This window comes from Paralichthys olivaceus, chromosome 4 (genome assembly GCF_024713975.1).
Source record: "Paralichthys olivaceus isolate ysfri-2021 chromosome 4, ASM2471397v2, whole genome shotgun sequence".
In the NCBI taxonomy this organism is placed as follows: Eukaryota; Metazoa; Chordata; class Actinopteri; order Pleuronectiformes; family Paralichthyidae; genus Paralichthys; species Paralichthys olivaceus.
The window spans coordinates 23324591-23352173 of record NC_091096.1 but is presented as its reverse complement, the minus strand read 5'-3'; the positions used below and the strand labels follow the sequence as shown (position 1 = coordinate 23352173).

At 40.3% G+C, this 27583-nt stretch overlaps 2 protein-coding genes and 1 non-coding gene across 3 annotated transcripts in view; 2 read left to right on the top strand and 1 right to left on the bottom strand.

Annotated features, from left to right (window-relative positions):
• Positions 1-212: 212 nt before the first annotated feature.
• LOC138407539 (U1 spliceosomal RNA) lies at positions 213-376 on the bottom strand. The gene has a single exon (XR_011240962.1). It is a non-coding gene; the product is annotated as a U1 spliceosomal RNA (small nuclear RNA).
• Positions 377-6216: 5840 nt separating this feature from the next.
• vamp5 (vesicle-associated membrane protein 5) lies at positions 6217-12247 on the top strand. Its single transcript, XM_020093578.2, has 3 exons — positions 6217-6631; positions 9036-9179; positions 11350-12247. The coding sequence occupies exons 1-3, from the start codon at positions 6629-6631 to the stop codon at positions 11491-11493; spliced, it is 291 nt and encodes a 96-aa protein (XP_019949137.1). The 5' UTR covers positions 6217-6628; the 3' UTR covers positions 11494-12247.
• Positions 12248-13636: 1389 nt separating this feature from the next.
• The window catches only part of gcn1 (GCN1 activator of EIF2AK4), a 28974-nt gene continuing 15027 nt past the window's right edge, over positions 13637-27583 (top strand). The window contains exons 1-31 of the mRNA XM_069524300.1: positions 13637-13693; positions 15133-15235; positions 15332-15395; positions 16310-16441; positions 16775-16883; positions 17090-17188; positions 18024-18158; positions 18249-18426; positions 18517-18591; positions 18862-18990; positions 19079-19129; positions 19212-19310; positions 19486-19659; positions 19762-19914; positions 19996-20088; positions 20197-20272; positions 21435-21594; positions 21703-21892; positions 22013-22137; positions 22322-22500; positions 23203-23296; positions 23379-23492; positions 23601-23799; positions 23891-24040; positions 24282-24463; positions 24743-24823; positions 25020-25163; positions 26466-26590; positions 26725-26914; positions 27032-27102; positions 27410-27575. Coding sequence (XP_069380401.1) covers positions 13676-13693; positions 15133-15235; positions 15332-15395; positions 16310-16441; positions 16775-16883; positions 17090-17188; positions 18024-18158; positions 18249-18426; positions 18517-18591; positions 18862-18990; positions 19079-19129; positions 19212-19310; positions 19486-19659; positions 19762-19914; positions 19996-20088; positions 20197-20272; positions 21435-21594; positions 21703-21892; positions 22013-22137; positions 22322-22500; positions 23203-23296; positions 23379-23492; positions 23601-23799; positions 23891-24040; positions 24282-24463; positions 24743-24823; positions 25020-25163; positions 26466-26590; positions 26725-26914; positions 27032-27102; positions 27410-27575 — 3858 coding nt within the window. The 5' untranslated portion in view covers positions 13637-13675. The remainder of the gene's footprint in view (positions 13694-15132; positions 15236-15331; positions 15396-16309; positions 16442-16774; positions 16884-17089; positions 17189-18023; positions 18159-18248; positions 18427-18516; positions 18592-18861; positions 18991-19078; positions 19130-19211; positions 19311-19485; positions 19660-19761; positions 19915-19995; positions 20089-20196; positions 20273-21434; positions 21595-21702; positions 21893-22012; positions 22138-22321; positions 22501-23202; positions 23297-23378; positions 23493-23600; positions 23800-23890; positions 24041-24281; positions 24464-24742; positions 24824-25019; positions 25164-26465; positions 26591-26724; positions 26915-27031; positions 27103-27409; positions 27576-27583) is intronic.

Here is a 27583-nt window from a genome sequence, read left to right as displayed (position 1 = left end):
GGTTTTTCTTTGCTCTCTCAGTACAAACAGTTAAAAAACAACCAAACATAGACATAAACAAGAACATAGACCAAAAACAAAGCTATGTACTTGTAAAAAAAGCTAAATAGTTTGGTGCAATGGTGCATAGTGCATGGATGAAATAATACATATACAGTGTGCACAGTATATTAGTATGTACAGATATTTTACAGGTGATGTTATTGATATTTGAGTCAAGAGCGCGGACGCAGTCCCCCACGACCAGAAATTATGCAGTCGAGATTCCCACATTTGGGGAATTCGCAGGGGTCAGCCCAACCGAAGTGCGATGGCTGGGCCTCGCCCTGGGAGAACCCCCTTCTTGATCATGGTATCTCCCCGACCAGGTAAGTATTACTTTGAGCTGTTTTTTCTGAACAGCCGCAGGGAGGAGCTGGAGAGAATGGCCTGAGCCTACAGCAAAGAGGATTCTCCTGAATCTTCAGATCAGTTTTTGGTCAAGGTGGCACATTTCTGTTCAGTTTATTTCCAGGCTTTAGTGATACAAACACTAATGGCCAAGGATGTTCAACAAATATTTGAAATACTGCTATCGGCTCAAAATCTGCTCTTTTAACATGTGCAAACAAATGTGGGTCACGTTAGTTAAGGGATTGACTACAAATAAGACCCAGCTCCTGAAAAGAGATGCAAACATGCCTTCCCTGCACATATGTTTTAAGTATATTTTTTTTTTACTTTATTTTTTGAGATTTTTCATACAACATTAACTTACATCGTAACTTACAAGATCACAACCAGATAATCTCCAAGGAAAACACAGGCAGAAACAAAAGGGGAAAAACACCTACAAAATACACAGGAAACCGTGTGCGTCACAGTGTGATTAAGGTTTAGTAAGACAGGTCAAGTGAGGAACTGACTCACACTGAGCTGAGCGTACAGCAAAATGATCAATAATCGGAGAAGCTATAATATTGCAGCTATATGCCTTGGAAATGGTGTCAAAAAGTGAGACCCAGAAAGGAGCAAGACCACAGCATATGATAGACACTCACTGTGGTCTGTTATTATTTATTCAAGATAAAAAACCCAACCTGAAATATGCCAATTAAACAAATGAAACACACATGTATTCACACATGTAACTGTATTCAGACAAGATAACCTGTAGAAAAACTTAGCACAGTAAAACAAGAATTAAGGTAGACTGGTGGTAACAGGCTCATCTCTGTTGTTGACTCAACAACTGTGAACCTCTGCATCTACTGTGTGAATGTGCTGTTTTGTCAACAAGTGTTGACTAAACTTTCAGGGTTTTATCCCCATGACAAAAAGTCTGGTGAGTTTTTGGAACAGCAGCATCGTAGACAAACACAAAGAAAATCCTCTGAAAGCCTGTTTGTCCCTGATGGGAAATCAGCCTGGACTCCGACCGCTGTGGTCATGTGGATGTGAGTCCATGGATTGGTAGTGGTAGACAATGATGCGAAGGGAGCGTGGTCAGCGTGCTGAATGGGCCTTTGTATCAGCAAAGCTTTTCCCAGAAGACAGCCATTGTTGACCAGGTCTTTGACCCCCGCAGCTCTGCACTGACAGAATCTCATGTGCTGCCTTCATTAGAATAATTTACAATGTTCTATATTCACTGTTTTATGATGATATGGTCACTCTGGTCATGCGATGTCGTTTGTGAGTAAGTACATCCATCATTTGGTCGATTTTACAGCGTGTACAGATGAGGAGGAAGAAAATGAAAATGAACAAAGTGACTCAGCACAGGGGCGGATCCAGGAGCAGGGCCAGGGGGGGCACCAGCCCCAGCTGAAACCTGATTTTCCCCTGAGGTGCTCAGTAGTTTTAATTGAATGAGTATCTTACTAACAGTACTAACAGACATTATGACAATTTAAAGAAGTGCATAATGTGCTTCACGTATTCAGTGATGTGTTATTTGCTCAAAGATATAGAGCTAAACAGGAAATGACTTAAATGTGCAGCTGACTGCATCAGGAATTGACCATAGATGTTGGATACATAATTGGCTCTTGTGTGTAAATTGTGGCCTGATTTAGAAAAATCCTAGATCTGTGTGTCAAAGGAATTTAAGTAATACATTTGTAGTTAAAGCAGGTTAACAAGGTCAGTGCTGGCAGATCTTGGACTACAGTTGCTGATATTCCAATTGCATCTTCTTATACCATTATATTTATAAACTTTATTTGTCTAAACTTGAATACATGTGATATTCTGCCACACTACTCTTAGATAGTACAGTAGTATCTTGTTATTTTTACTTTCTGGTTTTCCTGCTGTGTGTTTTGCGTTTCCTGCACCTGACTGCGTGTGTTGCTGGCTGGGCGTGACGGGACGATCTATCTATCTATCTATCTATCTATCTATCTATCTATCTATCTATCTATCTATCTATCTATCTATCTATCTATCTATCTATCTGTCTGTCTGTCTATCTATCTATCTGTCTGTCTGTCTGTCTGTCTGTCTATCTATCTGTCTGTCTGTCTGTCTATCTATCTATCTATCTATCTATCTATCTAGCTATCTATCTATCTATCTATCTATCTATCTATCTATCTATCTATCTATCTATCTATCTATCTATCTATCTATCTATCCATCTATCTATCTATCTATCTATCTATCTATCTATCTATCTATCTATCTATCTATCTATCTATCTATCTATCTATCTGTCTATCTATCTATCTATCTATCTATGTCTGTCTGTCTGTCTATCTATCTATCTATCTATCTTTGTTCAAACATATAATTCTATTGTGCATTTGGGTATACTATATAAATGGTAAAATGTGTTATATCATAATAAAACACTATACTGCTGCTATATTAACTTCTGATCTACCACAATGTGTGACAGTGTTGATTTCACTGTTGATCTGTCACAGAAAACAACTGGCACCATTTCAAACTACTGATTTTACAGTAACATGACCTTCTCTGATCAACAGCATTACCTGGGGTTTGGTGGCAAAGTGTGACATGGTAAATAGAGGAGGTCACAGGACCAGGCTGATAACAGAAGACAAACAGAAAAGCATTCATAGGATTAGGTGTTTACTCTTTTGTATTTTAGTCTCTGTTTACAGAAGGTTGGACTCTCTGTGCTTGATCTCTAAACAGTATCTCTACAGCAGGTATTTAAGGGGAATTTGACCAGTATTTCCCTAATGCTACCAATAATGTCATGTCATTAATGAAGTGCAAGGCTAGAAAGAGCAGCTCCATGCCCACAGCAAAGAATATAATCAAATAATGATAGTGTTTTTCTCTTAGTGTGATATTTCCAGGGTTTTGTAATAAAACAATCAATTCCATCTAAATATCTAAAGGCCATGGGAGAACTTCACTTTAAATTTGAAACACATTTTTCCTACCAAAGCACAAGTTCTGCAGTTTCATATTCCTGATGGGCTCTACTCTCATTCTGCCTGCTGCTCAGAATCAAATTGATTCTAAGGGGATGACAATTAACCTTTGAAAAAATGCACACAACCTTTCAAAGCTAAGTCAATTTTGTTTGTAAACTGAGGCTATTGCAAAGTTTAATTCTTTTTAGAGTAATGGTCTTCACCAAGTTTATTTATTTTCTCGTTGCCTTTCTCTTTCGCTTTATCTGTTGTTATTATCTGGTGCTGCCATCATTAACATCAAATTTACATCTATAAATATCCCATCGTTATAACAACCTGTCTGACAGAGCTAGAATATGACTGTGTAGAGTACCTTTAGATAATGTAAGTTGTAATTTGGCAGTATATGAATACAATTTAATTGAATCTAAGTCAGTGTTTCATTCAGCCACCTTAACCAAGCTTGGTGGATTTCAATGTTTCACAAAATTTGCATGAACAAAGTTATTTCCTCCTTAAGGTCTCAGGGCGAAACGTGTGAATTACCCTACTTCCTGTTTTTGATCCTTTCAACCCTCTGATGAGCTCTTTTACCTTTCCCTTCTCCATTTGGTTACTTCCTCTTTCTGCGTCCACAGATGCAGCAACCTCTTACGATGTAAGCATGTCTGAATATCTGAATTATGTCTGGACCTTCTGCATAAATGGATGAAGTTTGTCTGAGGTTGTCTTGTTTGCCATGTTAATCCACGGTGAATGAATAGAAGACTGTTGGAAAGAATTTGAATTGCCCATGTGAGTGATGTAGTTGAGGTACAGTGGAGTGGTGTTGTCGGGCTGTCAGTCCCTTATCATAAGTTTGGCAGCGATGCACACATAACAGCACAGAGTCTGTAGTTTTCCATGCAGTTGCTTTTAATAACTTATGACCAACCATCCACCCTCAGAAAAGTCAGCGACACTCTGTTGCAGATGTCACCCAACACACGTCATAGCAGAGACTTATTGTATGTGTAAGAACTGCAGTATAAGAGCACCATGTTATTTTTTTAAACAGATTTTGTGACGTTATTAACACAATAGTTCAAACAGTGCATGACAGAATTGCTGAAGGAAATAATAAAAGTATCATAAAAGCCAGTCAGTGCAATATAAGAAGTCCCTTTGAGGATATTGTATGAATATTGCACATAGTTCTCATAAGGATGGACCAGCTGTCACCCTCTTAAAATTGTGCACAGCCCATAAGGGGGCAACACCCTTAAGTGGCCATGCACAGCACACAATGGTCTACACGGTGAAGTCTGTAAAGGCCTGCTGGACATACACTATGTTCATGACATGAAGTGTACAGAGAGGAAGAGTCGGCTACTAGCAGACTCACTGAACATCCCACAAACAAAGACATGTATGTTTATAAAGTAGCTGCTGTGCACTTAGTCCACTTTCCCTGCTGCATGAGGGAGATAAGGAAAACACTGAGTCTCAGTGCTGCATTCAGGTGCCCCTTGTAATTTTAAGGGGAAAAAATGAAAATGCATTTCAACGAAGGATGAGAGGAAAATCCTTATTGACATCACAGCATGTTATTATCAACAGATGTTGTCTCAGATTCATGCTCTCCAGGTCGCCTAGATCAATAAGAAAAGGAGCTTCATTTGACTTTTACTCCTTTAGGTGAATTGAAACATGATAAAATAGCTTACAGTAATAGACTTTCAAAGGCAGCATAATGACTTATTGTATAGTTGTTGTTACCCAATCATATGACGAACTTCTCAACATTTAAGAATAATTGTTGACAAACTAACCAAATCCAGATATATTATATAATAACTTTCACAACCCAATTCAAATGTCTTTAATTATATTTTGCGCAACAAAACAGTGCAGCATGCCACATATCAGATACACTACAGATTTATCTAAGAGGGGGTGGCCCACCATATAACACAATATGAAATAATATAAAACTATGGACACTAGGGGTTTATTAACAATCAATATATATATATATATATATATATATATATATATCTAAATATCAATATCAATTTTAGGCTCAGCTTGACATTAAACCAGAAGTGTTCCCATGTCCCTCTATTATTAATTCTTCAAACATTATTTGTCCATATTTTTCATTCCTCCATACTTTTACCGTGTTCTTTTGCCATTTGCCAGTTTTTATATGTCTTTCAGCTGTGATAAGACCAACTTTTAAAATATTGCATTGTTATCCGTTGCATATCTGGTATTATTATTCTGTCACAAAATCGTTGGTGTAATGGTAAAGCCAAACCTGGCCGATTCCCCAATATTTCAGATATTTCGCACCAGAATGGGTGAACCCTTGTGATGTTGTATCTGGTTTGAATGGAGCTAGTTTGAACTAGTTTATAAACAGTTAGAGTCCTGTGGTTGCCAACCTAAAGGGTTGTCAGATGGAAATGAGAAAAAACTTTAAACCTTTATATTTCACTGAACTTTTCTCTAACTTGGACATATACATCTGAAAAATGACAGGGAACAGACACTGTTCATTTTAGTGGAATGCTGGAACCATTGGTTTAATCTTATGCAATGCAAATCAAGTACCTGTCAGTGGGCTCCTCTACAGCAAGATGTTCTCTTAGTGTTACCTCTCGAATGTGCAGCAAAATATAAAAATAATCAGATACAAATGACCTTGAAATGTAACTTATTGTAATTGAGAAGATGTGTATTTTGTCATTAAGTCTCCTAATCCAGGGAGTTTTAGGCTTATTTAGACATGAACCTGCAGTTTTAACCAAGAGAAAGTCTGGAAGTTCTCACTTGGAGAGTCCCGTTCTTCCACACAGCCCTTACAGAGAAAGTCAGGATATTATCCGGAGATGGGTCCCCTGTCTGAAAGCAGCTTCAGTAGCCAGGACAACGCAATCATTAGTCACGTGATCACTTTTTTGTAACTGTAAGATTTCCGGGAATACCGTGAACGCGTCAGCTCCAGTCCATAAAGGAAACCGAGAGACACGCAGCTCCGGAGAAGTGCGAGCGACAGAGCTCACAGTAAGAGACAAGAACGCAGAGACAAGGACAGTAAGAAGAGCACAGTAGAGTAGAAGCGCAGGGCGGTGCACAGGCTTGTGTGAAGGAGTAGAAGCGCAGGGCTGCTTCACCGCGTTTCCTGTTTCTAAAATTCACCGGAGTCGCACTTAAATGCATTGGATCCGGTGACAGCTTCGAACACAGGCACAGAGACACACTCGACAGACATGGTGAGTAGATATCAGTGTGCTGTGGCTTAACAAACACATCTCACATGAAGGACAGCTTCTGTCAGAGGAGAGGGGCAGCAGAGGGGGAAGTCTGCTCAGGTACAGAGTACGATGTGACCCCAGTCTGTGGGCAAAGTCCTGTAAGGTGATACTTCTGCACACATGGGGCAGGAGACACTGCAGCTGCTGTCAAGTCTTCCACTTAATCAAGACTGTTTGTGAGAGAGGGCTTTCAAGTGAGAATCAGTTTGTAGTTGGATAGAGACATGTGTCAGGTACAAATCCCCCTGAGGAATAAGATGAATATAGAAGAAATAACTCCAATGTATAGCAACACACAAAAAAGCTATAATAATATAAAAGTTATAATCAGACAAAGGTATTATCGGCTGTGTGATCATATTGAGTATTTCAATGGAGAGTGATATAAATCGGGGCAAGAAGACTAGTATTTAAGTGATGGATCAAACACATGCAAATAAGACGAATAAAACACAAATACTGTCACTTTGTGTTGTTTATGTGCGCAGAGACCTTTATAAACAGTTTATGGTGCAGAGGGAAGTTAGAAGACTTTGTGTTTATCCTACTTTGTTTATTCTCAATGAACATTTTACTGCCAATGTTTTCCTTGAAATGAAATTGAATTTCAGAATGATCTGGCAGGAAACATATTGTTAGACTGCCAGGTGTTGACCACTATTTTATCCCTGGATGTAGAAGAAATTTCAACTCGGACTACAGACTGCCTGTTGGACTGCCACAGAGCGCTTGTTTGCTCAACGTTTATTCATATGGAACTTATCGTGTGTCCAAATCGCACCAAACTAGCTGCACCACCGCACTTTGTCAATTTACAATATACATGCCAAGTGTGAAGCTGATCAGATGACGTTTGTGGAATTAGTAGGTAGGTACATTATTAATACTTATTATAATAACATAATAACTATTGTCCCCTCTGCATCCTCTCTCACAGTTCTCATCCTTTCACAGTGAAGACATTTTTATTATGGCTTTGTGAAGTTACCAATGAAGAATAGGGGCACAATGAATTAACAGTGTTGTTCCAATCAGATTAAGAACCACACTTACTACACCATAATGACCAAGCTATTATGTGCGGTTTCCCTGGGTAATGCCAGGTACCTACATTAACGCTGGCAGGATGGAGGGAGTGAGGGAGGGAAGGAAGGAAGGAAGGTGGGGAACTGGAAGGGGCAGCAGTCCCTGTGTTAAGATAAAGTCGGCTGATTTTTAAGCACTGACCATTGTTCACTCTGACTGCTTGTTGTGTCCAGAATGAGATAAATGGGCCTTCAGGACATCTGTCAATCAGGTTTTAACAATTGTCCACAAGATGACAATTCTCAGCCTGGTTCACAGTCTGACTGTGAAGCTGTGCAGTCTTTACATACAGGATGTCGCTCATCCTGTATGTAAAGACTTTCCCTTCACAGGAAATGAAAAACAACCTCCTCATGACAGTGAATTATGAACTGAATGAAGATGTTGAGATTGTTGTTGTGGGTTTTTTTCTCTATCTGTTGCTGTCCTCTTCCTGTTAACCTCTGAAATGCAGGTTTCCTCACATAGCTCATGAGCAAAGGTGACGGGGAACGTTCAGGTTATTAATTACTCCAAGGTCAAACCTACACAGGCTGTTGCTGCTGAGCTTACGTACACTGTTGTCCTCTTGTGCTGCTTTATCGTCATAGCAGACGGCTGCAAGATCATAATCTTGGAGGAAACTGTGGGAAAACTTGTCCTGCTTTACTTTATTATTTACATGTTTCATAACCAGTTTCTCTGGTCTTCTATTTTCCATTGAATGCTTCAATAATAATTAGTTGAATCATAGAGTAACAAATGAGTGGACTCTTGTTTTCAAGTGCAATGACATCAAAATTCACTGCAAGATTATTGCTGTGTATATAAAACAGGTGATCTGTGTCAGTGCAGATTTCAGTTGTCTGTGTAGACAAGCTGAAATTTCTTAACTTAACGAAAATAAAAACATTCGCTAGCAGAAAACATGAAGGAAATACGATATGATATCACATTTCAAAAGGAGCTCATAACTAACTAATATATAGTCAAAATTTCTGTCCTAAGAAATACAAAAATGCACATATTTTATCCTTTTATCCAGAGCTACTTGTTCTGTATGGAAAAGGTACAGATCCTCGTTAATTTACTTCCTTTGTTTATGCTATAGCATAAAATGTGTCACATCCGGGTGGCTGGGAAATGCTCTCATGGAACACATAGCTGTCACTGGGTGTTAACAAGAAGAAATTCCCATTGTGTTTGTTATTTTCACTAAAGCCCAAACAATGTAAGCATGCAAATGAATTTGAAAAGGCTGCGAGATTAATCTATGCTGCGTGTGTTGATTGGACAGGAGAATGGGAAGAACCGCCTGCAGCAGACCCAGGAGGAGGTGGAGGAGGTGAAGGTCATCATGCTGGACAACCTGAACAAGGCTGAAGAGCGATCTGGCAAACTGGGTGAACTGGAAGATAGGGCAGATGTGCTGCTGGAAAAGGTATGCAGGGAGGGTTGTGGAGAAAATAAACTAGACTATTTAAAGTAAGTGGAAGTCTCTGTGTTGGATGGATAAGGTGAATAAGTCCAGCAAATGGCACAAACACATCATTTCTAAAGCGTCTAGGGATTGAAACCAGGAAATATCATATTGATGTCTATAAATACACTTTAGGTGGAGCTGGAGAGGAAAACAAATGTACAATTTACATCCTGATTGTGTTTTATGGTGCTATTTTTAGAAAGGTATTTCCTATTGTTTCCTAAGATGAATGAAGTGAGCTGGTCTCCCTGGGTATGACAGAGTGAGTCCAGGACATGCCACGAGACGAATGTCCGTCCGGGGGTCAGAAAGCAGGTCACATCATTCCCACATTGCCCATTCTGCCTGTGTTATATCACATTGTTGAGCAGTTCTCAAAAACAGCAACTCTTAATTTTAGCAACTGGGAACGCAGCTCTCGAGCTAAAGTTTCAGTCTCAGGCTCAGTCTCACTCAAATTTTTAATGAGACCATAGAAATGTGGCCCCATGATGTACCAATCAACATTGTTATTTCATAACAATGGATCAAGTGACTACATGGGATCTCAGAGGGGTAGCTTGCATTGACAAACCCATCAGACCCTGCAGCTCCCCACAGCATCTTTTAGCTCACTGTGGTGCATCTCCACCTTTCACTGTTTTTTTCGGACTCTTATGTGAGTGGTTTTTCACCAGCAGAGGATAAGAGCATTGTTTGCTACCCACAAAGCACGGACAGACACTCTTACAATGTCTAGAACCATGGCCGCAAATCATGCTAATGTTCTGTATGCTGGATAAATATTGATTTCAAATTATGCAACAAGTTATAACAAGTTCATTCAGTAGTGTTGTGTCAACTTTTTCCGCTGATGCCAAGTGTTGAAAAAAATGCAACTTTCGTTGGAGGCAGCAAGAACCAGCTGTAATTACTTGAGTCGTTTTGTAAATATGTAATGAATTTAAGTCTAACTAATTCAGAGCCTGTTCTCAACCTGCCAGTTTGGAATGGGTTGTTTACTTTTGCCTGTAAAGTGGCCTGCAGTAACAGAGCCGCTGCAAGTAGGGACCTGCTCAGTCCACAGAATTTTAAATCTTTGCCACAAAGATCTCTGACAGACAGAGACTTCTTGAATAATTTTACAGATGAATGCTCTTAACAATTTCTGTTTTATCTTCCCTTTCCGTATAGTGAGTAATCCATGTGTATTATGATTTAAAGAAAGACTGCTTCTTTGATACACTCCGGAGTCTACTTCAGAATTTCCATTAGTGAGTCCTTTTCAAACACTTTTACAATATACTGTCACTTTTTTATTGTTTGCGTGCTGGACAGTCTTTGGTGCAGAGTGAAGTTAAGAACTTTTCATTTGTTCGACCGGTTTTATTTGCAGTGAAACTGTTGTCTACGATCAACAAGTTTGTGTGATATGTGTTCGACATACAGACAGAAAGACAGACAGACATCTGTGGAATTAGTAAGTAGCACTTGACACACTTCCTTTAGCGCTGTTTTCCTGTTCACAATTCCAGAAGGTAATAACTCACTCTTCAGTTGCTAAATTCTAAAACCATTCCCCGCTTTGTCTGACTGCCTTTTGGTACTGAGAAGGTTGAGTACAAAAAGGTGTGGACTAAAAAAACAACCGTAAACTGAAAAACGAAAAAGACTGCAGAGTTGGTTGATAATTTTCTGTGGGTTCATTACAAATCACATGTGATATGGTCTAAAGTTCTGTGAGCATTAAACAGCAGCTTTTTTATGTGGTTTTCTCTGAACTAAAAGAACAGACACAGGTTAACGGAGCAATGTGAAAATGATGTGACCTTTTATGTTGATCCGTGGGCAGACTAAAGTAGTCGTGTTATCCATTGTTAATATACAAAACTTTTATATGATTGCTTTGAGAAAGGCAAAGTAGGGAAATCTCTGTAAATGCTTACTCTAAATGTACTCTTGATAGTAGTATACCTTTAAAGTTCATTATAGATGAGTAAGTTGTAATTTGACTTACGAAATCTTATACAAGTTAGTCTGCTGGCTTTGTGCCTCTATTGTTGTATCCTGGCGTATGTGTATGAATATCAGTCACGTAAAATAATTAACACGACGCAATGTAACCTCCTCATTGTGTTTTTCTTCACAGAGTAGAGCCTTTGAAAAGACCAGCCATCAGGTGAAGCAAAAGAAAAGATGGGAGAACAAGAAGATGAAGGTGGTGTTTATTGGCATCGGAGTGGTAGCAGCACTTGTCATTGTCGGACTTATAATCTTTGCTATTGTGGGATAGCGCATGAGGACAGTTGCTCCTTGATGCTCTCCTGATCAAAGGAAAGAAGATATTGCGACGAAGGGATAAAGATAAAACATCCAGGAAAAGAGATGTCCGACCTCTTGGACTCAAGCATCTTGCCTGAACTGCTCATTCTGTGATGTTTCTCCGTTTAGAGATATTTATGGGAGTATGCTTACGTGTTTTCAATCTATATGGTACCACTGATTGCTTGGCTGCTTCTTTTCTTTAGTATATCTTTCCCAAAGTCGTGCCTCTGTCTGGACCACAGTGGAATGAGACGCCAGTTCATACATGGATTGGAAGTCTTTAAAAATCCATTGAAATAAGTAAAACCACTCCACTACCCTCCCTGTTAGAACTCTTTATCATAAAGATATTTTACAATTAGATATAAATAAAGTGTTCTGGCATCACCCCACTACAATTTACTGATATTCTTAACCAGACATCATTATGCTGCTACTGTTGTCCTATTTGCTTGTACGTGCTTGTTCCCGTTCCAGTGCACACCTCAGAGGAGCAGAAAGCTGCCACCATGAAGACGGAATCCATGTCACCTGACAAGTTAAGCAATGATTTGAGGAGAGACAAGTGTTTGTACAAGAGGACAGAAGAGAACAAAAATTTGATACATTTGGTAAATAACAATCATTAGCTTCAGATGGGAAAGAGTAATGCAAACGTTCAGCTGCTTAAAATCAAATGTTCACAAACTTGCCTTCATTATTAAAATGTGTTTTTTTTTAAATCTTTGAGTGAGTTTTAATTATTCCATTTGTTTTTTTTGCCAGAAGACCAGTCCAAAATCAAATCTAAGATTAGGATTCCTCTTTATTGTCCCACACACAGCATGCAACATGCAAACATGAGGAAATTTGACCTCTGTATTTAACCGATCCGTATGAACAGAGCACACACGGAACACAATCCACACAGTGACCACACGGAACAGTGGGCAGCCATGAAGGCTGAACACTTGAACCGGCCACCCTCCGGTTCCCAAACCAAGTCTCTACGGACTGAGCTACTGCCTCCCCCTAATCTAATCCACTACACACAATCCACTGACAAAGGTTTTTCATGTAACTTCTTACTGTAGAGCCTAAATATTCAGTTTTTGGAAAAAAATGATTCCAATTGTTGTACCAGTATAGAAGAAAGCCTGAGAAGAAAGTTTGGGCCTGGAGCTGACAGTAGACAATCCTGATAAATGTATTTTATAGCTTTTACTGTAATCTGCAGTTTTGACAAAGAGTATAACACTGACCCCTTGTGGGAAATTGAGAAATATGCAGAGCAGATGTAATGAGTTTATGTAAACACTTGGCCAGACCACATATGAAGTTTCATAACCACACATGTTGGTTGCTATTTAGAGCCACACTATTATAAGCATTATTTTCAAAACCAGAACCGTCAGTCTCACACAGTGCAGTCAACATGTAGCCATCAGACTATCTTGAATTATATATTTTTCATTGTTTGTGAGCAGCGGGGAGTTGAGAATAGAGTGAAATTTAAAGAGAGGGGAAATCAAAAAGAGGCTTGCGTATGAATAAAGCATTTTCCAAATTTAAAGAAAAAGAATAACGATTTAACAAGAATTGTATTCACACCAAAATTGTGTTGTTTTCACTGAAAGAATAAATGGATAGAAGTTTCACAAGCAAAAAACAATCAAATGTTCCTGAGTCTAACGGGATGTGCTGTGCTATGATGCACTCTAGTGATCCAATGTTTATGAAGAAAGTCACGCAACTGACTGGGGACTGCTTTCTTAATAATAAAAACAGATCAAATATCATACAGGTAATATAAACAGATGATGTATTAAATGGGTAACATAGAGTGGTGATATATAATTTAGATAACATAAACAGATGATGTATTAAATGGGTAACAGAGTGGTGATATATAATTTAGATAACATAAACAGATGATGTATTAAATGGGTAACATAGAGTGGTGATATATAATTAAGATAGTATAAACAGATCATTTCAAATACATAGATAATATAAACAGATGATATATCATTTAGATAATATAAACAGATGATATATAATTTAGATAATAAAATAGTATTGATTATATTAAAGGTAAAAAAAAAAGGTTACGTAGCTTGTGTAACCCGGAAGTGACCTCACGAAGTTCTTCCTGCATCAAGACCGGCAAGATGGCTGCGGACACGCAGGTTTGTGTGGCTGTTTTTTCTGTAGTGTGCTATCAGCTTACTGAATGATGATCATATATGAAGGGAATCTAAGCGCAGGTTTATCCAGTGCCACTTAATAAACTCGCCGGTGTCTGTTTTTTGTTCGTCGAGAAACTGGAGTGGGAAAACTTCACCGACAACTAGCAAGCGGCTAGCTAGCCGCCTGCTAGCTCAGTGCTACGTAGCCTGGGTGTGTGGAGGAGACAGGGGACTGGTGTCTGAGCTGTGGGTCTGATCAGGGGCTTTAACTCACTGTCATCGACTGGAGTTGGTATTAATCAAATCAATCCAACAGGCATCTTCAACGATGATGAGTCAGTAAGCTACGTCCTCGGTCCTCCACAAGCAGTGGACCATAATAAATTATTATTATTATTATTATATTAAACCCAGGGTGGTGACAAGCACAGAGACAGTTTGAACTCTGCTCAGGATTCCTTTGTCGACCACCAGTTGATTAAAGTAAACCAAGGCCCTCATTGTTGACTACACAGTGTATTTGTATTAAAAGAAATGTGAATACATAGTCTCTCCACAAAGTAACGTGTTCATCCTTTTCATTCTTATATTCACTGACACAGTACAATTAAGAAGAGAGCCGTTTTCTACTTTTGACAAGCTTTTATTTGACATTTATCAGGGTTACTACAACAGTAGGAATTAGTCGTGCATCAACCTTAAACTCTAATAGCTGTCTTTTATCTACACAGCACTTCTCAAAATACATTTACAAAGTGCTCCACATTTTTAGCTTTGATTCAAGTGTTGCACAGGATAGGGATGTTTTTTCGTTGCCTTTAAAAATCAGTTTGTAACTAAATATATCTTATCAGATTTCTCTGATGCTCTTCGTCAGCAAACAGCCGGATGTCTGAGAGCAGATTTTCGTTCCTATGGTTTTAATCCTTATTCATGTATTTATACATTGTGTATATTTATATGTATGTATATATATATATATGTTAGTCATTTATGAGATGTGATTGTTTTGCACAAGTAAAGGGAACACACAAAATGATAGTTACATTACATACATTATCTGTTCTGGCAAAATAACATACCTTTGAGCCAAAAATGCAAAGTAAGATTTAAGATTCAATCTATTCCTCTGATTGACTAATCATCTATGACCATATATGCAATGGCTTGAGAGTTACTTTTATAATTTTCTGTGAGAAGCAGGAAATCTCATGATAACGTGACTTATTCTTTACAATTTATATCGATAGACAGACAGAAAATCAGCCGCTTGTTGAAGGCATTCCTAAAGTCAAATTGCCCCCTGGTTCTAGACAGGAGAATAAACTGAATCTCTTTTGGTGCTTGGCTGTGGGTCTGAGTGAAGATGTCACTGCTGCTGTCTGCTTCACTGAAGTCATCACAGCAGTTCTCATATTAACTGTGCTTTGTTGCTTCAGGTTTCAGATACGCTGAAAAAATTTGCTGTAAAAGTGACCACAGCCAGCGTGAAAGAGCGCAAAGAGATATTTGGAGAGCTGAAACGGTGTCTACAGGGCAAAGGTGAGGGTTTTTGTGCTATTACATTTTTGACATGATGATGATGATGAAAATGGGGATGTAATTGCAACTGATGGTTCTTCAAAACACATTTTTTAGAGTTACCAGAGCCTGCCATCAAGGGACTATGCAAGCTCTTCTGTCTCACGCCACACAGATATCGGTAGGTTCATGTACTAACTTTCACATGCAGGAAAACTGTTTTTGACACTGTGCAATGCTCCCAGTAAATGGTTCAGTTTATTCAAAACCATTATTTAAAATTGAAGGTAAATGATTATTTCTACTCAATCTGCCACTCAAAGTGCAATGGGTTCCAGACTTTCTCCGGAGTTTGCCTTTCACATATAAAGAATATAGTAGAAGAAAGTCAGACACATTCACAACAACAAAAAAATCTCCAGAGCGTTCAGGTGCAGTTTGGCGCCCTTGTGGCAATGTGCGAATTATTCTGCGGAGATCACGTGTTTTTAACAACAAAAGATCTCATATCTAATTTTTCCAAGTTGACATGTTTGTTGGCATCTTCTGGAGTCTTGTTTTTGAGATAATTGGATTCTTTGCATGTAAGAAACATCATCAACAGACCGCACTGGCTTGCAGTGAATCCTCCAGACAATCTCCTGCTATATTCTCAGGAGTTTATGTCTTCATCAACACTTACTGAGATTTGCATTCACATACAGCCCTTTTGGTTAATTTCCAGAGATTATCCTGAGTTCAGTGCATATCTGAAAGCAGCTTATGTCACCCATTCACACACATTAACAAACGCAGCATCAGGAGCAGTTGGGGCTCAGTGTATATGAACCAGGAGCCTTTGGATTACTAGACCCTTCTTCCTCCTGAGGCTCCAAACTATTCATTCCATATGAATGCAGTCCAACAGTCCTGCAATAATTGGACTGTTGTATTACACTGCATGAGTTTGAGCTAAATCTTTATTTGCAGCTTGTTGTGCTGTTGAAGTGTGTTGCATTGGGAAGTGTTTTATGCTATTTAACCTACTCAGATAGAAATGTGTTGGACAAACTAACACAAACAACTGTTAGCATAATTGATGTGTGTGCTTGACAGGGATGCTGCATCACGCAGACAGCTGCTCACTGTCATTGGCCTGCTGGCTGACAGTCAGCCGGACATCCTGGTCACCAGCCTCCTCCACTGCCTGCTCAACAGTGGAGTCATCAGCAAAAGTGGAGAGCCCAGGTACTGCTCTGTCTGAACTACTGTTTATAGTTGCATTGTCAGCATCTATCTGTCATTGTCGCTCTGTGTTTGATAAACAGGATAAGCAATGAACATTATTATATTATTATATTATTTTTTCATAAAAAAAGAAAATTTAGAATAAGAAACAGTATTTCTTACTTCAAACAGCAGACAATAGAACATTTTTACATAATTTTGATAGAAATAAAAAGAAACAATAGAAACAAACAGCTGATTAAATAAAAACAGGTACGTTTGTTAAGGAGTCTATTTTTTTCTACGTTACCCTGTTTTTCCCCCTTTCTAATGTTTTACTTATTATATTTTCAGTAAAAGCTCAGGCTCTGCTGCCTTCATCGGCCTGTCTTGGACAATCCTTTTAGTCCCCACTGTGTTTTCTGCCCCAGAGAAAAGAGAGGGACCCATCTGGAAGAAAATGGTCAGTGAACGTTTCTGACTTTTTGAACATAAATAACACCATTGATATTGTTATTTTCTGAAGCAAATATTCTAAGTTTAGAGTCATACAGATTTCCCAGAGGTGTGAAATGTCACTGACACTCAGAATATCTCCACATGTGGCTGGATTCCCGTGGTTATCTCGGATGTGGGTGTAACGTTATGGCCTATTACCCTCTCTTGTAGGTGGAAGTTCAGAGCCTTCTTGTCGCAGAGGTTGTGGGTGGAGCCAAGACCATCGCTCAGAAATCAAGTCTGAAAAATCTCAGTCACCTCTGGAAGGAAGTGAGTGCCATACACACTGGTCGTCAAAGACACACAAGTTGATCTTGTCAGAAGGGAGGATCTATTTTATGATCAGCCTGAATTGTCATTTTCAGTTCTGTCATTCATTTTTGTGTGAAGCAGAGGTCTACAGCCCAGTGCATTTTTAACACCAAGTAATAATCAATCGTGAGACCAACAGATTTCTATTTGTATAGCTCATATTTCCGTATATGTAGGGCTTAAAAAGGTTCGACATACTCTGCCCTTGATCCTCAACTACAGTGAGGAAAAACTACATTACAAAATTAAAAGCTTTTACCTGGGAAAAAAGCCCAAATAACTTACTATTGTAGGTACTGAGATACTCTCTCACCTCGCTGCCATGCCAGATTAGTGCATTCACTCCGGTGTCACGTTTCCATCACTGCTGATCCGAGCAGGAGCTAATTAAAACCTGTGTCTACTGCAGAGTCATTTGACCTGGGAGTGAATGCTTTATGTTTCTATTTATTGCAGAAAAAGCCAGAAAAGCTGGGCTTAAATCCCCTCAAGCTTATCAAAAAGGCTATTGTCATCTACTGATTTATCTGTCTTTGAGTGACTTTATATTTAATAAGCTACATGTTTGTAACATTGAATCCACATTTAGAAAGAGTCCCTTAAAAAGATTGAACTTTCTGTGTTAGAAATAAGCTTGCAGCTAACAATGACTGGTAAATTGTACTGCTAATGCTGGTTGCAGAACAAATGATTTTCTGTGGGCCTTCAAAATTAATCAAATTTAATATCATAGTGACAGTCATGCATCCTTATGTGTGCGCTCAGTAAGTTTGACATGTGTTTTGTTTCACAGAACCCTGGACTGGTGGATCAGTACTTCAGCACACTGCTGAGTCTGGACCAAAGCCCTACAACCCTGGCCATGCTGGGGGTGTGTGTAGACTTCTGCACTGCTCAGAAAGACAAAGCTACAATAGAGAAGCATAAGGTAACCCTTTTTTGATCCTGCCTGATTTGTAACCTTCCATTTGCTGCAAAAGTAGCAGCAACATTTCAACTTATGTGTGCTGTTTTTCAGAGTGCCCTGTTGGACCTGTATGTTAAATCTGTCCTTATGAGCAAGATAAAACCACAACAGCACATTTTGGAAAAAAGTGGCTCCTTACTGCGTCATGTGTCCCACTCTGAGTTCAAGGAGCAGCTACTCCCTATCCTGCAGAAGACAATGCTGCGTAGTCCAGAGAACGCCATGGAGAGTAAGTCATCTTCCTGATGACTTTGTTTAATATTTAATGCTCAGCCAGCTCTCAGATAGTGGATTAATACATTGTTTGGTCTCTTTCTAGCCATTTCCTGCCTGCTGTCCAGTGTGACTCTTGACCTCAGTCAGTATGCCATGGATATCGGGAAGGCCATAGCAAGTAAGACCTTTATGGAAATAAGTAGCCATCATAATGGACTGTATTTACATAGCGTTTTTGTCCAGTCCTAATGACAACTCAAATGGTCTGTAGTTAAAGCGTTTGTATTTACTGTATATAGAGCTTTTCTCATCTTGAAGACCACTCAAAGTGTAGCATCGGAGTAACTTGCACAAGGACACTTTTGAATGCAGTCTGGAGTACAAAGACTGGAGTTGAACCACCCACCTTCTGCTTAGAGTATATAAACATGCTCGTTTTGGGTTTCAGGTCAGCTTAAAGCCAATAATGCCCAGCTGATGGAGGATGCGGTCCAGGCCATGCAGAACCTGGCTCAGCAGTGCAGCGACTCCACGGCAGTGCAGGACATGGTCACACACGTCTTCAAGATCCTCGGAGGTGAACAACTTAATTACCCTGTAGAATGAAGTATTGTCTCAATCATGTTTGGTTTTGCTCAGCTGACGCACAATTCTCGCGTTTTCAGGGTCTGAGGGAAAGCTCACAGTTGTTGCCCAGAAGATGAGTGTGTTGTCAGGTGAGGGGTACTTTCAGGTATGATGTAAGCATGAGAGAAATGGACACAGACATATTTCAACTTAATTTGTGTCTTGTCGTAGGAATTGCCAGCTGCAGCCATCATGCCGTGTCAGGAACCTCCAGCCAGACGTTGAGCGCTGCAGTCACTGTGATGTTCATCCCTTATTTACAGCAAGAAGGTATCACTGCTCTGTTTTTTCATCCTCTCTTTCCTGCCAGAATCCTCCGCAGACTTATCAACTCCATGAAAACAAGACAATCCGAACCTAAAATACAATTTTATGCCATGAGTCTGGAAATTGTCTGCAAAGTCACTGTTTCATTCTAGCACTAACTTTACCTTGTTTAATTTAGTTCATGAGGGCACCTTGGTGCATGCAGTGTCCGTGCTCTCCCAGTGGAGTAGTCGCCTTACAGTAGAAGTTCCAACTGCTCTCTTGGATTGGATGAAGAAAGCTTTTACCCTCAAGACCTCCACCTCTCTGGTTCGACACACCTACCTTCAGGCCATGTTGGGGGTCTTTAAAGGTCAGTGACACTAGGGAGATTAGACCACGTGTCAAATGTCCATCTCCAGATGCATTAGTTTAGGTCAAACTACTTACCACATTTCTTTTCCCTGATGACTAGGTGACACTCTTGCACAGGCCTCGGACCTCTTGCCTTTGCTCCTCCAAACGGTGGAGAAGGCAGTGGCCCAAAGCTCCCAGCATGCTTTGCTTGCAGAGGGTGTGGCAGCTTCTGTTCTATTGAGTCGACTGGCTCTGCTGGAGACACAGACAGGTGAGGCTCTCATTTCAACAATTTATCAATCACTGTTGGAGAAGGAGGATGGTGAGTGATGCAGATTCTTTGTCTCTGCAGAAGCTAAATTCACCAACTTCTGGAACGTGATCTTAGATGAGAAGAAGCCACTATTCACCGCAGAGAAGTTCCTCTCCCAGGCCAGTGAAGAAAGTATGGCAATATCTTTTCCTAATATCAGCATTGCAAAAGCTCAAGAGTGATTGGTAATGTCAAAACCTAAAATGATGGATTATTTCTGTCTCTGCCACTGTTGTGTAGCTCTACTCACAGTACTACTGCTCTGTGAACGGCTCTTTTTGGACCACGCCCACAGACTCAACAGCAGCAAATCAAAGTGAGTCTGTCCTCTGAATAACCTGCATATAACCTTTGCCCTACAGATGTCTTAAAGTATTGCTGGATAATGGAATGTTTTCATGTAAATTACAGTTAACTAAACGCTGACACAGAAGCTGTCCGTACTGTCACCTTCGCCACCAAGGTTCTGTTTTCATTTGCAATTACCACAGAACTTGGTAAAAGGATGTGGTATGGATCAGGGAAGAACACATCAAATTTTGGATCAGGATCCAGGGTCGGATCCCGGATTTGTTTTTCACTTTCTTTAACATTGTGTCTTTTTGACATTTTCCATGATTCCAAATTCAAAATCTAGATCTAGTGAGTTTAAATGTGGTTTCATAGGGGGACTGTTGAGCGTTAATGGAGTTATGTACTTCCTGTATGACACTCTAGTTAGCATTGTCATCACGACAGTAAAAGCAGCAGTGGTGTGGTGCTATTGTTATTGTCATACAATCATGTGCTGAACTGTATCATCTGGATGCATAGTGACATTTTTAGAACTTACCAACTCTTAGGAGGAACGCAGGACGTGAATTATGGTGTTCAATCAAACCCATACTTCAAGAAGATAGCTGTTAATTGCATTAGTGCAAATTGATAGACTGTTTTAATCCTCCTCATTTAGCATTCATAAACATTGAATACATATTTTAAAAGCTTTATAACACATAAAATGTTGTAAGCAGATACCAAGTTATTTATTTATAGAGTTGACAGCCACTTTTTCTCCTCCGCAGGATCCTACTATTAAAACAACAATGAATTCCTTATATTACTTATATTATTACATAGGTGTCATTAGATAAGATGTGTCCATTAGAATACATTATAATGTATCATACCCAACTTTTACTTTTTTACTGTGTTTATAGATCCAAGTACTCATATTGTCAAGTATATCAACATCCATATTAACCTCCTTCATAATAGTTGTAATACAATGACTGTCACATAATTATGAATGATATTTTTTCAGTGAGCTGCTGTTGGTTGTGATTATTGTATATTTCCATTATGTCCAAATGAGATCCAATGTAGTTTTGTTGCAGGGAAAATACACAATATAGATTCCTTACACATTTGTCTAATTTACTTTCCTGTTGCACTTTAATCACTCGTTGATGTTTCCTGCGTGTAACTGTGTTCTGTAGGATGTATCACCACGCCACTGTTGCAATTCTGCTGTCTCTGAGCTGGCGTGTAAGGAAGAGGGCACAGCAGACGGTCAGGAAGCTGCTCTCCTCTCTGGGTGGATCCAGTCTTGCCTACGGCCTTCTGGGAGAACTCTGTGTGGTCATCAACAAGCACAAAGTACACACTGATTATTCAGATTTAGTCCTCAAAAATATATTTACAGTAGTTACTACACATCTACTGAAAGTGAGTTTATTTTTTCTACTGACTGATGTAATTTCTCAGGTTTTGCCCCAGGAAGTCCTGGTGTCAGACTCAGGAGAGCCCACTGAGTTGGGTCGCAGCTACATCCCCCCTCGTGTTCTTCTGGAGGCGTTGTGTGTGGTTTGCTCCACTGCCAGCCAATGGGGTGACCCTACCGAAGCAGAGAATTTGGCCATGGAGATCATGATAATCACTCATCATCCTTCCATAAGTATGAGTCATATAAACTAATTTCATCCTGCTACGTTTTTGTAATTTAATGACTCTGGGATATTGCATCAGTGCTCTGTCCTGTACTTGACATCTTATATACTCCATGTGTCTCCTTCAGTTGAAGCTCGTCGAGGCATCTGGCCTGTTTTGCTCTCCTCCATGAAGATAAAAGCAGAGGAATTTATCGAAAACAATTTGGAGAAGATCCTGCCTCATCTACTAGATGTCAATGCTGACAACCAGGTCTGATAATAATACACCGTCACGTGAGAGTTATACACAATAAGAATACTAAGTGTACTTGACTGCTGCAGCATAACTGGTTAAAACATTTTTACATCATTTGCTGAACACATTTGTCTTGACTCATACTTATTTATGTGACATGATACCGGGATGTTTACAGCTCACATTTTTTTCTCCCCAGGCAACGAAAAATGCTGTTGGGGCTCTCTCCAGCCTCTCCCCCAACAAGCTGTTACCGCGGGTGATAAGTCATATCACAGAGGGACTCTCCCAACCTGCTCTCCTTCAGGTCACCAGAGAGGAATACGCCATCATGCTGACACCCGAGGGAGAACTGTATGACAACAGCATCATCCAGAGGTAACACACAGTCTCTAAAACCACGGTTGACTTTGACCTCAACAATCTCCAAAGTTTTCTTCAGTTTATTTCATCGTTTTGGTTAACACAATAAAATATCATGATTTCATTGTCTTCAATAGCAATATGACAAAAGTCATCAATCATAATCACACACAAATGATTAACTTTATTTTCAAGCATCAAGCATATCACAAGTATCAAAAACTTCACACACACTCACATAAAGTTAACATAAGCTTCAACAATGTAAAGTACAAGTAAAAGGTTTTAGATTACAATGGCCACTCACTGGTTTTCATAAAGCAGACCAGTAGGAGTAAGCAGTAAGTAATTATCACTAGTGAACCAGTAGGTGGCGCAGTAACTCTCTGCTCTCTGCCATCTTGTCGGCTGCTACAAAGATTTTAAATAGCGGGGCTGTAATATCTGTGGCTGCTATGTGCGTCTCGTTCCTGCTTGCTATATTATCACTGGTCAGGTTGACTGTTCAAGGCAGGCCAGAACAACCATAGGGAAATGTACAGTTCACCACTGCTCAGGAGCAAACATCAGTCTTGAAACTTAAATGAAACAATAATGTGACATTTATTGTGGTTATTATTTATAATAACCACAATAAAAAGTCTTTCTTGATATCATTTTTGGCCATATAGCCCTCTTGTCCTTTATTCACTCCTGTCTTACCTCTACACTCTACAGTGCCCAGAAGGAAACCACCAAGAAAGGAAACTTAAAGAGAGAGAACAAGGCCTACTCCTACAAGGATCAGATCATTGAACTGGAGTTACAGGAGGTAAAGTTCACAAATCAACATCAATGTTCTTTGGAGGTGATACCGTCTGGAACATCGTTTTGATTTGTCTTCATTTTGACAGGAGCTCAAAAAGAAAAAGGGCATCAAAGAGGAGGTGCAGCTTACCAGCAAACAGAAGGAAATGATGCAAATCCAGCTTGACAAGGAGACCTCTATTCGCAAAAGACTCCAAGGGGTATGCAACAAATCTGGAGTAAAGATTAAAATGATTTCTTTAATGCCTGAAGCACGGCTTTCTAACGGTGTCCTCTCGTTGGCCTGTGGCTCACCTTTCTGTCCCCAGCTGGATTTGGAGCTGCAGAGCGTGGTGGGTCTGCTGGAAGCTGTTTTGATAGAGAGACCAGCGCAGATCACCAAAGAGCTCCCTGCTGCCCTTCAGGTCCTACTGCCCCTGCTACACTCCCCTTTGGCTGCTCCACGCGTCCAGCCACTCTTCCTGGATATCGGAGTGTGCCTTATGCCCAAGCACCTTCACCATATAGGTACTTGGCCTGTTTTTGATTGTTTTGATAAACAAAGAACTGTCTTAGCAGCGCAAGTCAATTTTAATCGTCTTTTTTTTCCTCCTTCCAGCTGTGCTTGTGGGTCATGTGACTTTACGGCTGCTGAAGCCGGAGTGCGAGCTTGACTCGGCCTGGGAAGAGGAGGACCTGGACACAGCAACCAACCGTACTATCCTGCTGCTGCACAACCACACTGTCCCGCAGAGAGAGAACAAGACTGGTGAGCACAGACACTTAAAACTTAAACCTCACAGGCAACCACAGTTTTTTCAACTTATAGATCTATAATACACACTTTTGTTCTGAAGCATGTTTCAATTCCAATTCTAGCAATGATGTATTTTAAATTCTTTGAATATGTTTAGGTTATCTTCAGAACTATTGAAAACTTTATATATATTAGAATCACAAAAAATACATATTCAAATAGTATTTCCTGAAAATGTAATTTTCTTCCTTAGACGTGACTCCCCTGTCTGCACCAGCGTTCTCCTTCTGCTTCCCTCTCCTCAACGCCATGCTCAGGGAGTCCTCCGGCAGCACTGAGGAGACAGAGAACCTGATGACCAGAGCCTTGCAAGTCATCAACGAACACTGCCAGCTTCGGGCCGAGACAAACATTGATAACTTTGCCATAGATGAGGTAAAGTAAAGACTGTATGAGGATGAGTGGGAAATACAATATTGATTGGAAGGTGCAGGCCACCAGAAATTAGTTATTAACAAGAGAATAATAGTTTTCATGCTGTCATTGTATTCACATTTATATTCTCACCAGTCATCCACGGAGCAGTCGGTTATTAAGCATAGTCCTCGGTGTGTAAAAATAATATGCAAAGCAAATTGAGAAAGCTTTATGTGACAATAATGTATATTTGTATTTGAATGGATTTATATACTAACTGTTGTTTTCTTGTCTCAGAACGGGCCTGAGCTGCTTCCACGTGTCAACATGTTGCTGCTGCTCACCAGAATCATTTCCACAGCCACCCCAAGACTTCAGGTAGACGAGCAGTTTTACTAACAGAATTTAAACTCACAACTTTCAAACATCTGCTCATAGTTGTTGGCGTGATTTATTTTCTCAGTATAAAGTGTATATACATTTTCTAGTGCTGAATTTGTCAGTTTCTATTTATTGCATTCAAGGCATTTGCTGTCTGAGCTATGTATGAATTGTAAGACAATACGTGTTGCAGGTGTTAGCGTCTCAGTGCCTGACCGCTCTGTGTGCCAGTGCTGGAGGTGACGAAGGCTGCACTGTGGCAGAGCAGCAAGAGATAGATGTGCTGCTCAACGCCCTGCTGTCACCCTGCTTCTCTGTCCGGGACTCCGCCCTCAGGGTAAGCTTTGGACCACTTTCATTTTAAGGCCTTGTGTTTTTAAGTTCCCCATCCTTCTGACACATTCTCATGCAATGTCTCAGGGACACCACAAACTGATTCAATTTTGGTGGTCAAAGTCACTGTGATCATGTCACCAAACATAACTCAAACCATACCTCAAGAATTCATATGCTAATAACAAAATATATATAATACTTTATAATGGAACCACTTCTATAGTAGATACCTGGTAACTCTGTTACTATATATATATATATACACAAGAAAATCAAGGGAGCACTTAAATCATGCATCAGATCTTGATGAATGAATTATTCAAGTTCAAAATCTTGAACCCATTCAGGGCTGGATTCAAAACCACACTGAAAACCAAAGTAAAACATTTAAATCACAGGCTGATCCAACTTGCGTTAATTTTATCACAGCAGCTCATAAGGTGACTCAGTGTGTATTGGCCCTGCTCGCCTGTATGCACTCCTGACAGCGCCTGGGCAAGCTCAAGGTGAGTCAGCGGATGGTTTCCTGGGGGATCTCCTCCCAGACCTGGATCAGGGCATCAGTGAGCTCCTGGACATTCTGTGGCTGCACTTGGCAGCTACGGATACACCAATACATACTGTCCCATAGGTGCTCAATATTGGATTTAGGTTAGTCAATAGCATCAATGCCTTTGTCATCCAGGCACTGTTACACTCTGGCCACATGAGGCCGTGCATTGTCCTGAACCAGGAGGACCCCAGGGCCCACTGCACCAGCGTGTGGTCTAACAATCATTCTGACGATTTCATCCCGGTACCTAACAGCAGTCAGGGCGGTGTTGGCTATGACATGGAGGTCTGTGTGACCCTCCAAGGATATGCCTCCCCAGACCATCACTGACCCACTGGCAAACCAGCCATTCTGGATGAGGTTTCAGGCAGCATAACATTCACCACAGCGCCTCCAGACTCTTCACGTCTGTTACATGTGCTCGGTGTGAACCTGCTCTCATCTGTGAAGAGAACGGGGATTCCAGTGTTGTTCTGGTGTTCTCTGGTGAATGCCAATCGAGCTGCACGGTGCTGGGCTGTGAGCACAGGTCCCACTAGAGGACGTCAGGCCCTGATGCCACCCTCGTGGAGACTGAGAGCAATTGTCTGTGGCCACCACATGCAAAACCCTTCCACCTTTTTGGGGTTGTCTTTCTGTTGCCTTGCCTTTATTTTTTTGAGCAGTGTATATATATATATATATATATATATATAGTACATGACCTACTGACTGTGTATGCATACATTAACTCCCAGTCTTTGTGCTTAGGGATTGTTGGAAATGGAGTTTGCCCTGCCCACTGACAGCACAGAGGCCACTGGGCTCAGTTTGCTGCGTAGACTTTGGGTTGCCAAGTTTGATGTTGAGGAGGAGGGGCGAGCTTTGGCTGAAAGGTATGTATTCTTGGATTTCTCCTTTCAAAAATGCTTAATCCTACAAAATGTGCCTCAGCACAGTGAGGGAGCATCGAAATAATTTGTATTATCAACAGTTGAACTAATTAGTTTCCTCTGTATTTCCTCCTCAGACTCTTGGAGTCTCTGGCTCTGGAGCTGGCCCCTGAGCTCTGCTCCCTGCTGATTGGAGATGTCACCCACCATGAGGAAGCGGTCCGTTCTGCCGCGGCCGATGCTCTGTCAAGTGCCGTGTCCGAGTATAGAGACCAGTCTGCTACTGTGCTCGGCCAGCTGACTGAGCTCTATCAAAAGAAACTTTATGTGAGACCTTGAGACATTTTCAAATCACATTATTACTCTCACTGTTGTAGCTGCTACTACTGAATAATGTTCAAGTCAAAAATCAAGTTATGATGCATTTGTATTTTTTATTTAAAGCGACCTCCTCCAGTGCTGGATGCCCTGGGCCGAGTCATCTCTGAATCTCCGCCTGACCAATGGGAGGCCAGGTAGATCTCAGTGTGTGACATACCAGAAGCTTTTAAATGAGTTAGATGATGAGATTAAGTTAAAGATATGATGACAAAGATTTTTTTTTTTACTGAAAGCCAGATAGAGAATCTTGGATCTCTCAGGAATCTCAGGAACCTAAATTAATTAATACTAAATTAACCAGCATTTTATCTACATTACAAGTCTAAGATATTATCAGATAATATCATCAAAGCTATGATATTATTATAACAGAAGTCTAGAAGCCATAAAGTGTAAAGTATTCCTTCTTGTGCACTGAGCTCATACACACTTGTTTTTTAGGTGTGGCATCGCCCTGTCTCTGAACAAGCTGTCCCAGTACCTGGATGAATCTCAGGTCACCCCTCTCTTCCTTTTCTTCGTCCCTGATGCGCTGAACGACCGCCACCCTGATGTGCGGCGCTGCATGCTGGACGCTGCCCTCTCTGCACTCAACACGCATGGAAAGGTACCGGC